The sequence below is a fragment of the Triticum aestivum genome, chromosome 7D (assembly GCF_018294505.1).
Source record: "Triticum aestivum cultivar Chinese Spring chromosome 7D, IWGSC CS RefSeq v2.1, whole genome shotgun sequence".
Taxonomy (NCBI): domain Eukaryota; kingdom Viridiplantae; phylum Streptophyta; class Magnoliopsida; order Poales; family Poaceae; genus Triticum; species Triticum aestivum.
The window spans coordinates 32,866,760-32,883,105 of record NC_057814.1 but is presented as its reverse complement, the minus strand read 5'-3'; the positions used below and the strand labels follow the sequence as shown (position 1 = coordinate 32,883,105).

The window sequence follows — 16,346 nt, the reverse complement described above, 5'->3', positions numbered from 1 at the left end:
TCATTCTACTTTCGACATGCCAGAGGACGATCCCTCTCCTTCAAAGGATGAAAGATGGTGTCTCCTGAAAGCAATAACTTCGTGAACGTAATTCGTGTAGGCTACCGTTTTTTCATAGGGTGTGGCTTGGTCTTAGTCGACTAAGATTTAACTAAGTTTAAGTCAAGTGACATAACATGTAAAAAAGAAAAGCTAAATAGAAAATTTTGGACGGGTCTCCACGTAAGATCCCGTGGATATAGAATCAACTGAGACTTGGTTAAGTCTCACTCGACCGAGATTTAGCAATCCCGTACTTCATAAAGCTAGGATGTTACCATCCTGAAATAATCTCCTGATTTTGAAATATAATGCATATTCATTTTGACCCAAGTCAAACATAGTTAAGTTTGACCTTTGACCAAGTTTACAAACAATCATTATTGACAATACCAAATCAACCATTAGATCCACATAAAAGATATTTTTATACTATATTTATTTGGTATTCTATCGGTCAATATATGTTTCGAGTATACTTGCTCTGGAATTTGACTATGATAAAAGTAATATATACTGGAACAAAGATAACATTTCTATTTATTTATTTTTGTCTCAAGGATCGATCCGTTCACATTTTATTACCACATCATAGCACACGCACGCACAATACATGCAGACATACAGGGCTTACAATACAGTGTGGGCTTCAGCATCATGCGCTCGCAGGCTTCCTGAGGGACGCCGCGGCGGCGGGCGCATGCGGTGTCGCCAGTTCGCAGCCGGGCCTAGCAGCCCACGCCGGAATAGGTGCACTCGCATGTGGCCTTGCAGGCCGGCGGGGTCGTGCACACGGCGGGGCAGAACTTCCCTTCCGGGCAGGGCACACACCCGCAGCGGTCGATGCAAGTCGCTAGCCCATCATCAGTCGGCTGCCCCGATGTGGCCGGGGCCAGCGCGGCGGCGCAGAGGGCGGCCAGCAGCACGACGGCGGCGAACTTGAGAGCGGGAGCAGCCATGAGATGAGAGAAGACGAGAGGAGATGCTATGCTTTGGGTTTGGGATGATCAGACGGGAGACGGACACGCTATTTATAGGCTAGTAGTAAGATTAATGAAGCTTCACGTAGTTTTGACTTTTGCACCATGTACTATTGACGTACGTTACATGCTTATCTCCAGAGGATACCTCACGATACATTGTTGACTGGAAGAGGATCGATCGGATTGGATCGTATTGGCTCGGGCTCCAGAACTCGTCATTTGACTTTTAACTAACAGCACACCTTCTTTGACGTTCTTTTCTTTTTCGTTGAACCCAGGCTGTACTGCATGCGTTCATACATGTATATTGCAACCGGCTGACTCAAAACGCCAAGTACAAATCCAAAGCAATCGGGTTCACAAAGGTTCAAACTAGGCAATAGTGGTTTAATTCATTTGGCATAGTGAAAAAACACATCTAGCCAGCGGCCCACCGTCGTCCCGTCCGGCGACTCGGGTGGCTCGCCGCCAATGCTGCTGAGGCCCCTTCCTCACCCCCTTTCTCCCTCGCCGTCGTCGGCAGTTGCCGTCCAGGGAGTGCGCTAGTCGATGGTCGGTGGCGCCTGAACTATTCCTCCCCGTGCTGATCTGGATGCGGTGATGAAGATCATGGGTATGGCGGCGGCGGAACTCTTGGTCCTTGGCCCTTTCTACCACGTGCTCGTCTTACGTTGTGGCGGCTGCCCGCGTTGATTGCACCGACGGGTGTGCTTCCCGGCGAAGGGCCGCAGACTGCTGGTCCAGTGCTGCTTCACGTCTTGTTCTGCACTGCCTCGCCTGGTGGTTGTGCTGCTAAGGAGGAGTAAGGCACGGGACGGTGGTTCTGACCGTTGCTTAGCCAGATCCGACCACCGATGTTGGCGGGGCTCAATCTGGGGCGTGGTGGTTATTGTTGCTGCCGTCGTGCGATGATACTCGTCGTCCTGATCCAGCCGGTCTTGGGTTGGGATGTTGGAGTGGCCGGTTCGTCACCCAAATTAGCCCGTTGAGGTGACCACTTCGGCCTGTGGCTGCCGCTTTATTGTGGCGTCAGCCGTCTTGTTGCGGATTGCAGTGGCCACCAAAAGGTCTTTATGAGGGTTTCTCGCTTTAAATTCAGCGAATGACTTTCACAACGAGATGCAAACTATTGTTGTGCAGCGGCGACAGTTGCACATCATGTAGCTGCTGGGTCACTAAAAAGTGGTGGCGACAACACATGACTGATGTCAATGGAGGTGGTAATGGAGCACCCGATCTCGAGTTTTGGCGCGAAGGCCTAGGTCTGACCCAAGTTGGTTATACCAGGCAATGGGGATGTTTTTACATCGTTACCTGGTTGAAGGCATTGCTCGGATATTCTCGGACTAGTTCATCAAGATGAAAACCTAGATTCTGGTCTTGGGTGGTTGCATCCGACGAAGACGGTGCTTAATTGTCGCTTCTTTTCTCATCGTTCGTGTGGTGTCATGAGATGGTTGGTGCGGATATGAAGTTTGTTGACTGCGGATCTCTTCGCTTTGGGTTCTTCTTCTCGCCTATGCATAGCTTTGGTCTTATATGACTTTGCTATTTATCGGTGTGTTTTCTGTATGTGTGTTTTGATGTTGCATGTGTGTAGCCTAGCTATGCAATGGTCGGGTGTGTGCTCATTGTGTCTGCATCGTGTTTATGCTCTATTTTGACCTAATAAAATCGACCCTTTGTGGATGTTTTTTACTTTCAGAAGCCAAATTTATTGCTTGTTAGAAATTAGGCAAGTGACCCCGAAGCGTTCAGGAGCAAGTGCATCTCGCTCAATACGGAGGTGAACCAGCACTGCCACAAGCAGAGTGCTCGCCAGGAGCTGCCCACACAGTGGAGGTACATTCCTTACTCTAGGGACTTATCGCCAACTTCGACTGGATGGCGAACGATGCTTGCATGGGTGTGTTCGCTCAGCTGCACGCCACGACATATAAAGAGATCACCCGCGAGTTCCTCGCAACTGTCGAGGGTACTGTCGATATTGACGGGGTGCAGCATGTGTGTCGGTTCACCATCAACGGCACTCCCTACACGGTAAATCTGCAGTGCCTCTGCGACTTGTTCGGTTTCCTCAACGGTAACATCCATACAGTACGTGCATGCGCGGTATCCCTTGTTTTGTCTGTCTTGAAAGGTTATTGAGAGCAGGCCAATCATTGATGGTCACGAACAGCAACGTTTTTAGGTCAAATTCTTCCTATTTGTGCTCATCCCACGCACGTACACCTTTTCCATTCCACAGCTGTAAGAGTTTTTCAACTAATGGCCTTAGGGACACATCAATATCGTTGCTGGGTTGCTTAAGGCCTTGAATGAGCACTGCCATCATAATGAACTTTCGCTTCATGCACAACCAAGGAGGAAGGTTATATATACATAGAGTCGCAGGTCAGGTGCTATGGTTGCTGCTCTGCTCCCCAAAAGGATTAATGCCATATGCGCTTAGACCAAACCATACTTTCCTTGCGTCACCTGCAAACTCCTCCCTGTACTTTCTCTTGATTTTCTCTACTGCGACCCGTCAGCGGGTACTCTCAACTTTTTGTCCTTCTTATGGTCTTCTCTGTGCCATCGCATCGCCTTGGCATGCTCTTTGTTTTGGAACAAACGTTTCAACCGTGGTAGTATAGGAGCATACCACATCACCTTGGCAGGAATCTTCTTCCTGGGCCGCTCGCCCTCGACATCATCAGGGTCATCGCGGCTGATCTTATAGTGCAATGCACCGCATACCGGGCACGCGTTCAAATCTTCGTACTCACCGCGGTAGAGGATGCAGTCATTAGGGCATGCATGTATCTTCTGCACCTCTAACCCTAGAGGGCAGACAGCCTTCTTTGCTTCGTACGTACTCTCGGGCAATTCGTTATCCTTTGGAAGCATATTCTTTATCATTAGCAGCAACTTTCCAAATCCCTTGTCAGATACACCATTCTCTGTCTTCCATTGCAGCAATTCCAGTGTGGTGCCCAGCTTTTTCTTGTCAGCTTCGCAATTCGGGTACAACAATTTCTTGTGATCCTCTAACACGCGCTGCAACTTCTTCTTCTTCTTTTCACTTGCTGTTTTTCTTTGCATCAGCAATGGCCCGACCTAGATCATCAGTGGGCTCATCTGATGCCTCTTCTTCAGCTTCTTCCTGCACTGCCGGCTCAGCTTCTTCCCGCATTGCCGGCTCAGCTTCTTCCCCCATTGTTGTACCATCGTATTCAGGGAACCCATGGTCAGGATAGTTGTCGTCGTCCTCTTCTTCTTCATTGTCTTCCATCATAACCCCTCTTTCTCCGTGCTTAGTTCAAACATTATAGTGGGGCATGAAATCGGACTCAAACAGGTGAATGTGAATTGTTTTTAACTTAGAGTAATTCCGATTATTCTTACAGCCAGCACATGGACAAGGCATAAAATCATCCGTCCGCTTGTTTGCCTCAGCCGCAATCAGAAAAAGTATGCACGCCATTAATGAATTGGGAAGAGCATTGGTCATCGTACATCCATTGCCGGCTCATCTTCATTACACAACACTGCCAAATTAATACAAGTTCATACATAAAGTTCATACAACACTTAAATGCAACATACAAATAACTCTCTTGCTAAAGCATTTAAATGCAACAACAAATGCGATCAAGATCGCAATTAAGGTAACAATTGATCCAACAACATAATGATACCAAGCCTCACTATCAATGGCATATTTTCTAATCTTTCTAATCTTCAAGCGCATTTTCTCCATCTTGATCTTGTGATCATCGATGACATCGGCAACATGCAACTCCAATTCCATCTTCTCCCCCTCAATTCTTTTCAATATTTCTTTCAAATACCCGTTTTCTCTTTCAACTAAATTTAACCTCTCGACAATAGGGTCGGTTGGAATTTCCGGTTCACATACCTCCTAAAGAAAAATATCTATGTCAACTTGATGGGCATAATTTGTCATAAACACGAAATGCAACAAATAGTTTTAAAAGAGAATATACCATATCCGAATCATAACACGGACGAGGGCCGACGGGGACGGATATCAAAACCATGGCACTATGTATAACAAACATCGTACGGGTAAGATACTTATACAAGTAAATATATATCTAAATCACACAAACATAATTTTTTATATAAAAAAGATAAGAACAAGAGGCTCACCACAAGGTGGTGCCGGCGACGGGTCGGTGCGGACGATCGACGATGGTTAGGACGGACGAGAAGGCACTAAGTAAACCACACCAACATATGCAAACTAACAGTTATTTTGAGCTCAAATTGCATATAAATCAAATAAAAACTACCACATATAATTTCTCCCAAATTACTAAAACCCACAAATTAATTACTATATAAAGCATTGCAAGGGCTAATCTAGCAATGAGAGATGAAAGGACAAAATTGCTAACCTTTGTGATCACTTGAATGGATGGGGGCCTTCAAATCTTGACAAAATTTGGGCAAAATGTGTGATGAGCTCGAGGAAGAGGGGAAGAACAGAGAGGAGAGGGGAAAGGGGAAGAACAGGGCGAGCTCAATCGCGGGTGGAAGAAGGGTTTATATATGAGTACCTTTACTACCGGTTCGTGGCACGAACCGGTACTAAAGGTGTTGGAGGGGCCCTAGACTGACAACATCCTGCCACCACTCTCTTTAGCACCGGTTCGTGGCACGAACCGGGGCTAATGAGAGCGGCCTGCCTAGCCGTGACCATTAGTGCCGGCTCAAATACAAACCGGGACTAATGAGCTGAACATTAGACCCTTTTTCTACTAGTGTCAAAAGAGATATGAGCAACACAATATAGGAAACCAACTTAACAAAAGTGCATGAAACATGTGATTCTTATCTACATGATCAACCATGGTCAGAGTACATCGGTTGAAATGAAATAATTTCTCTTGTACACTAAAGAACGCAAAACATTATACATCTGATTGGGAATCTGCGATTGCTTACGTGAGACACAGATGGCATGTCTATCATCAGAGTCGAGTAAAGGGACCCTCCGTAATGCTGCACTGGACGGATGTGATCTTGGCATTGGAGAAGAAAACTTGGGTCGCTGCCGTCGGCGAGACGCACAATCCGCATATAGTCTGACAGATCACGCAGACGAATGCGCGGCTCCTCTTCCTTATGATTCTAGGTATGTATGGCTGCTAGCGGCAGGATTAATTGTAACTAGACGCCGTTTAGATCTGTTTATTTTTCCTTTCCTGTTTGAGGGAATGACGCCAAACAGGTGGGGTTATATTTTTTACCTGGCAAATCTAATCGGTAGGCTGAGGCTGAACATACCGTTTTTCAGATCGGATGTGATATTTTCAAAAAAGCTTAGGATTCATCAACAAAATCACGGGAGAGGAGAGGAGAGCTGATGTATGGTTGAAGGGAACAAATATCATATATGAGGCATCAAAACAGATTAAGAATCAGGAAACGATCTTGTTGCGGGCAAAATGTTCTTACTTTTGTATCTTGCAAAGAGGAAGATGCGGGAGAGTAGCCCTACCCTTCTAACGATGACCCACTGCTCGTTGTTGGATCTTGTGCGCTTCATTCCTTCCTCATGGCCGGCCAGTCAGCATCTTCTCTTTTTTTTTTCTTTTGCTTTTACAATTAAATGAAACCACTTTTTCTGGCAGAGGATTTCATGATTGGTTGATTGCATCTACACCATAATAATTCGGTCCCACCAGATGAATGGCTCATAAAATCTAATTAACATGGGAATTTCTTGGGAGTCTAGAATTAATATAGGTATAGAGGTATAGATAGATAGATAGATAAATAGATAGATAGATTGTTTTGCATATTTGTTTTATTGAAAAAGGGTTTCTCACCACTTTATATTATAAAGCAATCATCACCGATTACAATCATCACAAACAACTCAACACCACACCACACAAGACACCCAAGGCCAGATACAACAGGTAAAGGAACAGCCACGAAACTGAGCTCGGCGAAAGTAGGCCTCCAAGACGGCACCTTCAAGAAGGGGAACGACACCAGAGCGCCGTCGCCGCCAGATCCAAAGGATCATGGTTTTCACCTGGACCATCCGAAGGGGGAGAGTAGCCACGACGACGTCTTCAGGAAGGAGACGACGCACACGGACGCCGCCACCGTCAGCCCAACCGAAGCCGAGCAGGGGATCTCTCCTGGCATTCACGCTCCACCATCGAAACGCCTCCGCTCGCCAATGCACCGGCCGCCATGCCGGCCGAACGGCCATAGTGACCAGCCCACACCTGAGCCGCGCAGCCCGCCCAGAAGCAACACGACTACCACCACCGAGGCCACCGACCGGTGCGAGGTAGAAGGCACCTCCTTCCACCCCAAAATGAACCCTTTGGAGGGAAGGCGGCCCAGACGGCCAGATCCAGGCAGGGGAGGGTCGCCGGCAGCCGGCAGCCACCACACCGCTCCACCAGGGACATGGACCACCGAGATATCGGCACAGTCAAGAGGGCCCCTGCCTCCCTCCCCAGTTCGCCCCCACCACCACCGGCCAGCCAACGGCACCCCCACTGAGCCGCCGACATCGACCAGCCGGCCGCCACTGTCCGCCACACCCACCGGCCGTTTTGCACAAGTCAAACATATTTAGCTTCCACCTTTGACCAAAAGAAAGATCTTTATTCACAATACCAAATCAATCCTTAAATCCAGATAAAACATATTTTATACTGTATTTATTTGGTATTGTATCGGTTGATAAATTGATATATGTTTCCAATATACTTGCTCTGAAGTTTGACTGTGACAAAAATAAATAACATTTCTATTTATTTATTTTTGTCTCACGGATCGATCCGTTGACATTTTATTACCACATCACAGCACAGACACGCACAATACATGCAGACATACAGGGCTTACAATACAGTGTTGGCTTCAGCATCATGCGCTCGCAAGCTTGCTCACGGTCGCAGCAGCGGCGGGCGCAGGGGGCGTCGCCAGGTCGCAGCCGGCCTACCAGCCCACGCCGGACTACGGGGACTCGCATTTGGCCTTGCAGGCAGGCGGGGTCGTGCACACAGCGGGGCAGAACTTCCCTTTCGGGCAGGGCACACACCCACAGCGCGTGATGCACGTCGCTAGCCCGTCATCCGTCGGCTGCGCCGATGTGGCCGGGCCAGCGCGGCAGCGCAGAGGGCGGCCAGGAGCATGATGGCGGCGAATTTGAGAGCGGGAGAAGCCATGGATGAAAGGAGAGGAGAGAAGATGGTATGCTTTGGGTTGATCAGACGGGAGGCGGGGACGCTACTTATAGGCTATAGTAGTAGTTGATTAATGAAGCTCCATGTAGTTTAACTTTTGCACCACGTTGTATTGACTTCCGTTACATACTTATATCCAGAGGATACCTCACGATACATTGTTGAAGAGCATCGATTGGATCGGATCGGATCGGATCAATGCTTTTCGGGTCAACAATGTATAGCGTATAAATACAGCGCACCTTCTCACGATACAATGTATGCTCTTTAGTTCAACCCTCGTCATTTGACTTTTAGCTAACAGCACACCTTCTTTGACGTTCTCTTCTTTTTCCTTGAACCCAGGCTGTACTGCATGTGTTCATACATGTATATTGTACCGGCCGAGTCAAAACACGATGTACAAATCCGAAGCAATCCTGTTCACAAATGTTCAGACTAGGCAATAGTGGTTCAATTCGTTTAGCATAGTGAAAAAAACGCATCAAGCTAGCGGCCCCACGTCGTCCCATCGAGCGAATCGGGTGGCTCGCCACCGCCGCGGCTCAGGGCCCTCCTCACGCTCTTTCTCCCTTACCGTCATCAGCAGTTGTCGTCCGGTCAAATCTCCGGTCGATGGTCGGCGGCGCCGTAACTCTTCTTCCTTGGCTCTTCCTCCCGGTGCTGATCTGGATGCGGGCATGAAGGTCGTGGGCGTGGCGGCGGCGGAACTCTGGGTCATGGGCCCTTTCTGCCACGTGCTGATCTGGATGAGGTCGTGAAGGTTGTGGTCATGCTTCCCATGCTCCGCATCTTGAAGGTTGTGGTCGATTGCACTGATGGTCATGCTTCCCATGCTCCGCATCTTGTTCGGCGCCGCCTAGCCTGGTGGCTGTGATGCTAAGGCGGAGCAAGGAACGAGAGGTGATTTTGATCGTTCCTCGGCCAGATCCGACCACCGATGTTGGTGGAGCTCGATCTGGGGTGTGGTGGTTATTGTTGTTGCCATCGTGCGATGATACTCGTCGTCCTGATCCAGCCAGTCTTGGGTTGAGATGTTGGAGTGGCTGGTTCATCACCCAGATTTGCTCGTTGAGGTGACCACTTCGGCCTGCGGCTGCCGCTTTATTGCGGCGCTAGCCGTCTTGTTGTGGATTGCGTTGGCCACCAAAAGGTCTTCGTGAGGGTTTCTCTCTTTAGATTCAGCGAATGATTTTGACAACGAGATGCAAACTATGGACAACGGCTTAATGCAGAGGGATGGTTGTGCAGTGGCGACGGTTGCACATCGCATGTGGCTGCTAGGTAACGGAAAAGTGGTGGCGACAACACATGACTGACAAGATGATGGTGGTAATCGAGCACCCGATCTCGAGTTCTGGGGTGAAAGCCTAGGTCTAACCCAAGTTGGTTATATCTAGCAATGGAGATATTTTTACATAGTTATCTTGTTGAAGGGATTGCTCGGATACGCTTGGACTGGTTCATCAAGATGAAAACCTAGATTCTGGCCTTGGGTGTTTGCATCAAACGACGGCCATGCATGAGTGTCGCTTCTTTCCTCATCGTTCGTGTGGTGTCGTGAGATGGTTGGTGCGGATATGAAGTTTGCTGATTGCGGATCTGTTCTCTCTGGGTTCTTTTTTCTCGCCTACGCATAACTTTGGTCTTATATGACTTTGCTATTGGTCTATGTGTTTTCTCTATATGTGCATTAATATTAGCTGTGTTTAGCCTAGCTATGCAAAGGCTGGGAGTCTACTCATTGTGTCTGTATTGTCTTTATGCTCTATTTAAGCTAATATTAGCTATGTTTAGCCTAGCTATGTTTTTTCCTTTCTTAAGCTAAATTTATTGCTTGTTAGCAATTAGGCAAGTGATCCCGAAGCGTTCAGGAGCAAGTGCATCTCGCTCAATACGGAGGTGAACCATAACTACCACAAGCAGAGTGCACGCCAGGAGCTGCCCACACGGTGGAGGTACATTCCTTTCTCTAGGAAAATATCGCCAACTTCAACTGGATGCCGAACAACGCTTGCATGGGTGTGTTTGCTCAGCTACACACCACGACATATAACGAGATCACCCACGAGTTCGTCATAACTGTAGAGGGTACCGTCGATATTTGAGGGGTGCAACATAGCCGCTTCACCATCAACGACACTCCCTACAGGTAAATCTGAGAAAAGTTTGAGAACTAAACCGTACCTCAACCTAACCTGCATGAATAAACTTGGCAACCCAAACCAAACTAAACTCAGTTTATATTTATGTCAGCCCAACCACAACCAAACCAACTTGACTTTCCGCCCAAATTAAACTGAAACTGAGTGCTTACCTGTGGTTGAAGCCAGTTGCTGAAATGGTTTGAAAACCATTCGAGTAGTAATAATAACCATTGTCTGGCACACCCCCGCCTCTGCTTCAACTCTCTTATCGCCGCCGCCTCCTCCTCCTCGCACCCCCTGCCTCCGCTCCCTTGTCCCCCCGCCTCACGTTCGCGCAACGCGGCCCTGCCGCCGCTGGCCCACTTGACTCGTACGCGCTCTGCTCCGCGCTCTGCCACGCCTCCGCGGCCCAAGCGGGTCCCCTATGCGTGCTCGCCGCGAGGTCCGGGTGGCTCGGCAGCGTCTTCGTGTCCTGCGCGCTCGCCGCGTCCTAGGGCGGGTTCGGCTCTGGAGTTTGTGAGGAGGTTTCGGGAGTTTGCGCTGCCGGCTGATGGGTGCACGATGACGACCGTGGAGAGGGCCTGCGGAGAGACGGTGAATGCTAATTTGGGCGGCGGGCGGCGGAGGCCAGTCTGACGAGCGGCGTGGTGACAACGACCGCAGAGGCGGGGCCGGGGAGCTGCACGTGAGCGCGCTTGACGGCAGCGGCTATGGAGGCCAGTCCGGCAAGCCGTGCGCGACGATGGCGGCCACGGAGGCAGGTCCAGAGAGCCGCGCGCGAGCGGCGCTCGATGGCAGCGGCCGCGGAGGCAGGTCTAGAGAGCTGCACGTGAGCGCCCCTCGACGGCAGTCGCCGTGGAGGCCAGTCCGGCAAGCCGCGCGCGATGGTAGCTCCGGCAAAGGCGGGGCCAGTGACGCGCGAGCTGCTCCGGCGAAGGTGGGGTCGACGCACTAAGCGCGAGCGGCAGCCGTTGAGGTCCGATGGGCTGAGAAGAATGGGCTCGAGATTTACGAACGGAACCAATGTCAAGAACCAGGCATGAACTGCGGGTCTAAACTTATTGGAGCTGGACCTGGTCGGGCCTATAACCGACCATACCCAACCATTTGCTATAAGAAACGAATCTGAACCAAACTCTTTTCAGAGTCAGCCTATTAACACCTGAACCAAACGAACCCGTCAGCAGAAACCAAACCGATACACCCGGTTATTCCAAAGGGCGCTTATAGGCGCTGGCGCACCGGCCGAAACGGTCCAGCCCAGGCCATTGGATATGAGCCACGCAGCCGTTGGATCCAGGAAAAAAAAACAGATCGCCCCCAACTTCTTCTTCCTTGGGCAGTCGGCCTGGATCCGCATCTCCCGCTCGGGGAGCACGGCACCGCGCCTCCTGTCCCCTCCGGTGGTCGTCCCCGTCGTCAGTCCCCACCCTCGTCGGTCTTCCTCGTTGCCGGCCGGACCCTGCCCTCGCCGGCCGTTCTCGTCGCCGGCCCCCCACCCTCCCGGCCTCGTTGTCGCCTCGACCCATGCAACAGCTCCACCTGCGGGTGCAGCTCTTGACGACGACGGTTGTAGCTCCGCCGCCCTCGCCATTGATGCTCGTTGCAGGAAAATACGTCGACGCCGGCCGCGAGTCAATCAACGCCATTTGAATGGATGTAGCAAAAAAAATTCACCGGTAGTAGCAAAATCAAACTACGGTGTAGCAAAAACGCCGTCGCCGCCTTCGCGAGGTCGCAGCCCCGCCTTACATGGATGTATCAAAAAACTCCAACGGTAGTAGCAAAATCCTGCTGCGGTTGCAGCAAAAAAACATGGATGTATCCAAAAACTCCAACGGTAGTAGCAAAATCCTACTGCGGTTGCAGCAAAAAAACATGGATGTAGCAAAAACCTCCAACGGTAGTAGCACAATCCTGCTACGGTTGCAGCAAAAAAAAACATGGATGTAGCAAAAACCTCCAAACGGTAGTAGCAAAATCCTGCTACGGTTGCAGCAAAAAAATCATTGTCGTCCTCGCGAGGTCACAGCTCTGCCTGATGGATGTAGCAAAAAGCTTTGTCGGTAGTAGCAAAATCCAACAACGGTTGCAGCTTCCCTTTGTTGTGCAGTGCCATTGAAGCTTCCTATGTCTATGGTTGAAGCTTTTTTCAACGGCTGTTGAAGCTTTTCTAGGTGACGGTTGCAACACTTGTATACACGGGAGGATCCGGGCATGGCTGCAGGCAGCCATGGCGGCCGGCGAGGGAGCGCCTGGCCGCCTGCGATGGAGGTCGTGGTCGCCCAGTCGCAGCTGGGGGAGGGGGAAGGGAGGGAGGGGATGCGCCCGCGTGAAAGCTTGAGGTAGGGGATGGATCTGGCCATGGCGGCAGGCAACCATGGCAGTCGGCGAGGGGAGCCTGGCCGCCGGCAATGGAGGTCGTGGTGGCCCAGTCGCAGCTCGGGAAGAGGGGAAGGGATGGGGAAGGGGTGGGGAGGAGGGGGCAGAAGAAGAGAGCGGCGCGCGCCCTATGAAGGAGACGCGAGGAAGAGGGAGACCGACCCAATGTTTTCGCCGGTGCCCCGGCCCCAAACATTTCCCTATTCCAAAACTGTTCTCAGATTTACCTACAGGTAACTCTGCAGCGCCTCTGCGACATGTTTGGCTTCCCCAACGGCACTTCGAATGACAGATGAACCCTTGCTTTGAATGATGGAGGACCTCCAAGACAGTTACTTCGTGAAACGTACTCCGTTCCGGGTACCGGTTTTCCAAAAAGCTACAGTATGTTACCATCGGAAGATTATCACTTCACTTTTTTTCAATATAATGCATATTCGCTTTGGCACAAGCCAAACTTCGGTAGGTTTGACCTGTGACAAAGTTTACAAAAAGATCATTATTAACAGTACCAAATCAACCATTAGATTCACATAAAACGTATTTTATACTGTATGTATTTGGTATTACATAGGTTGATGAACGTTTCCATCATACATGCTCTGAAGTTTGATTACGATAAAGGTAATATACACTGTCAAACCAAAATGACATTTCTATTTATTTATTTTTGTCTCACGGATCGATCCGTGTACACTTTATTACCACATCACAGCACACAGACGCACCCATGAAACATGCATCCATGCATGGACATACAGGACGTACAATACACAGTAGAAAAGTTCAAAAAAAAATACAATACACAGTAGAACGTATGAGCTAGCTCCTGCCTTCAGCGCTTGCGCTGCCAGGCTTCCTGACGGACGGTGCCGTGGGTCTCAGCCGCCTAGCAGCCCGTGCCGGAATAGGTGCAGCGGCATCTGGCCGCGCAGGGCGGCGGGGGAGTGCAAATAGCGATGCAGACCTTCCCTTTCGGGCAGGGCACACACCCGCAGCGCCCGATGCACGTTGCTAGCGCGTCCGTCGGCTGTCCCGACGTGGCCGGGGCCAGCGCCGCCGCGCAGAGGGCGGCCAGGAGCATGACGGCGGCGAACTTGAGAGCCGGAGCAGCCATGAGATGAAAGTAGAGAGAGGAGAGGAGATGGTATGCTTTGGGTTTGGAATGATCAGATGGGAGGCCGAGACGCTATTTATAGGCCAGTAGTAGGTGATCAGCCATCACGTAGTTTGAATTGTGCAGCATGTAATATTGACTTCACGTTACATGCTCATCTCGAGAGGATAACTCACGATATACAGTTGACGTGGAGAGGATCCTTCCGATCGGATCCTATTTGCTCGGGCTTCTGCCGTCCTCATTTGAATTTTAGCTAACATCACACCTTTTTTGACGTTCTCTTGTTTTTCGGTGAACCGTTCATACATGTATATTGTACGGGCCAAATCTAACGCATGCGTTTTCACACGTTCACCCAAGCCAATATATAGTGGTCCAATCTGTTAGAGAGCGTGGAAAACAAAATGGCCCGATTATATGGGAAATTCGATCAAAGAGCACAACACAGCATGGTTGATTAAGGGCAAATTAAAAGAAAAAATAAACATAAAAGAAAGGAAAAGGCCAACACCGGTCAACTCAACCTCCACCATCAACATGCCCACAACCCGGACATGATTGAGCAAGCTCTTCGATGATGCCTTCAAGAAGGAAAACAACACCCTTGGGCGCCGAAATCGCTGGCATAGACCTCGTTGAAGATTTAAGTTTCGCTCGGACACCTACCAAGCAGAGTTTTACAAGTACAGAGATGTTGAATTGGCCGCATATTGACTTTGAAAATGGTTGCAAAATAATTTAGGCAGTGATAGTTCCAGTCATACAAGCAAGATGTTGAATTATCCGCATTTTGACTTTGAAGAGGATCACCAAGATCTTGCCCGCCAGTGATGGTCTACATGCTGCTAGAAACTTGAACAAGACTGAACTAACAAACATGATAGTTGATGAACTGTTTGGCTAATCGATCGATAAGCTTGTGATCAAAATTTTGCAATGGGAAAAGGGACCCTGCTTCAGCTACAATGATTATGCTAACCGAATCTATAGCTGGGTGACGTTGAGGAGGCTCCCGATGACCAGGTACCCTGCCGGAGGGATGGTGTAATCTGTGACCACCCTCGCAAGGGTGCTGGCCCCGTCAAGAGGATCCCGCCATTGTGCGTCCTGCGGGAGAGCCATGACGACATCACACTCGACAGGAGGGAGAGGTTGACACCTTCATTTCCTGGCAATAATTTTAGACACTCTCCTCAGTGGGAGATGAGATATATTACAAGAGAGCAATTAGGCAGCATATTGGATAACAGAGTATGTGCTCGTGACTTGAAGCTGAAAACAATGCCCACTAGCCATGTAATTTGAGAAGCCTTAAGAGTTTCCTGTCAAAAAGTCAACAACTTTGGTAAGATGCCCATTCTGAAATTTCATTGGCAGGGCCACGGCAGCAGAAAACTATTAATGCCTATAGGCTAAAGATAGCACGAAACTGTGAAGGGCGCAGATGCAATTGAAAACAAACCTGTCCTCGTACATGTTGCTTGCCTCGCACATGTTGCTGGCAAATGTCCCAACGACGGCGTCAATAGATTTGGAACATTATTTTTGTTGATAATTAGAAAAAGAGTCCGTGCGTTCCAACGGCATAATAAATACGACATGCCCCGAATCCAATAACCATGACTGAAGGGCCCAATAGGAGAACGCCCTTTATGTCCACGTGCATCACATCTATGTTGCGGCTTATCCTCCTTCCCGCTGACGGTGGCCTCGGTGCTAACACAACCACAATGTGTTTGAGTGTGGTCAATCCTAAGGTGTGTGTGTCTTTCTTCACATAAGATGAGAAATCTACTCTCTTTTCCCCCTGTGAGGTTTTGTCGAGGTGTGCATGCTAGGCTATAGGTGGTTTGTTTTGTCCCAATGTGGTTTTGCTGAGGTGTTGATTTCTACTCCGGATATACACCCATACTAAACAAACACATATCGTGCACTATTGATTAATATTGCACCCTAAATTGCATTTTGAAAATGTTTAACTAGTAAAACGACATCATATTCAAGTTCTACACTTTTTCTAGTTAATTTTCATATATAAGTCAAAATTAGAGTTAGGGTTTAGAAGATATGAATATTGTTAAAAAGTATTTTAATCTGCCTGTGGATTGCGGTTTATTAAATGAATTATTAGGTGGTTTTTTGGCGAAAAGCGAATGGTTTTCTGGGTTCATGTAAAATAGGACCATGGGCAAATAGCCGAAAGATCGAGGGGTTCGCTACAAAAAAATGAAACGTTATTCTAGTTACTTAAAACATGACCATGGTTTGATTTCACGAAATAGTAGAGGGTTTTCCTGCAAAATGGATGGAGGACGGGCAGACACAATTCTACCTATATTAGTAGGTATAGAAGTAGAGGTATAGATGTAACGCAAAAAAAAACATATAGTAGTTTCCCGGTTTTATATGATAGAGGGGACGGAATGTCATGGAGCAATACTTGAATGACCTC

At 49.0% G+C, this 16,346-nt stretch overlaps 2 protein-coding genes across 2 annotated transcripts; both read right to left on the bottom strand.

Annotated features, from left to right (window-relative positions):
- Nucleotides 1-553: 553 nt before the first annotated feature.
- LOC123166409 (uncharacterized) lies at nt 554-1,028 on the bottom strand. Its single transcript, XM_044584206.1, has one exon. The coding sequence runs from the start codon at nt 996-998 to the stop codon at nt 768-770; it is 231 nt and encodes a 76-aa protein (XP_044440141.1). The 5' UTR covers nt 999-1,028; the 3' UTR covers nt 554-767.
- A 12,376-nt stretch (nt 1,029-13,404) lies between these two features.
- Nucleotides 13,405-13,930, bottom strand: LOC123166408 (uncharacterized). The gene has a single exon (XM_044584205.1). It carries the CDS (start codon nt 13,889-13,891, stop codon nt 13,664-13,666), a length of 228 nt encoding a protein of 75 aa, XP_044440140.1. The 5' UTR covers nt 13,892-13,930; the 3' UTR covers nt 13,405-13,663.
- Nucleotides 13,931-16,346: the final 2,416 nt, after the last annotated feature.

Excerpts from the sequence above, each read along its gene's own strand:
- LOC123166409 (XM_044584206.1), bottom strand. The coding sequence starts at position 998 with ATGGCTGCTCCCGCTCTCAAGTTCGCCGCCGTCGTGCTGCTGGCCGCC.
- LOC123166408 (XM_044584205.1), bottom strand. The coding sequence starts at position 13,891 with ATGGCTGCTCCGGCTCTCAAGTTCGCCGCCGTCATGCTCCTGGCCGCC.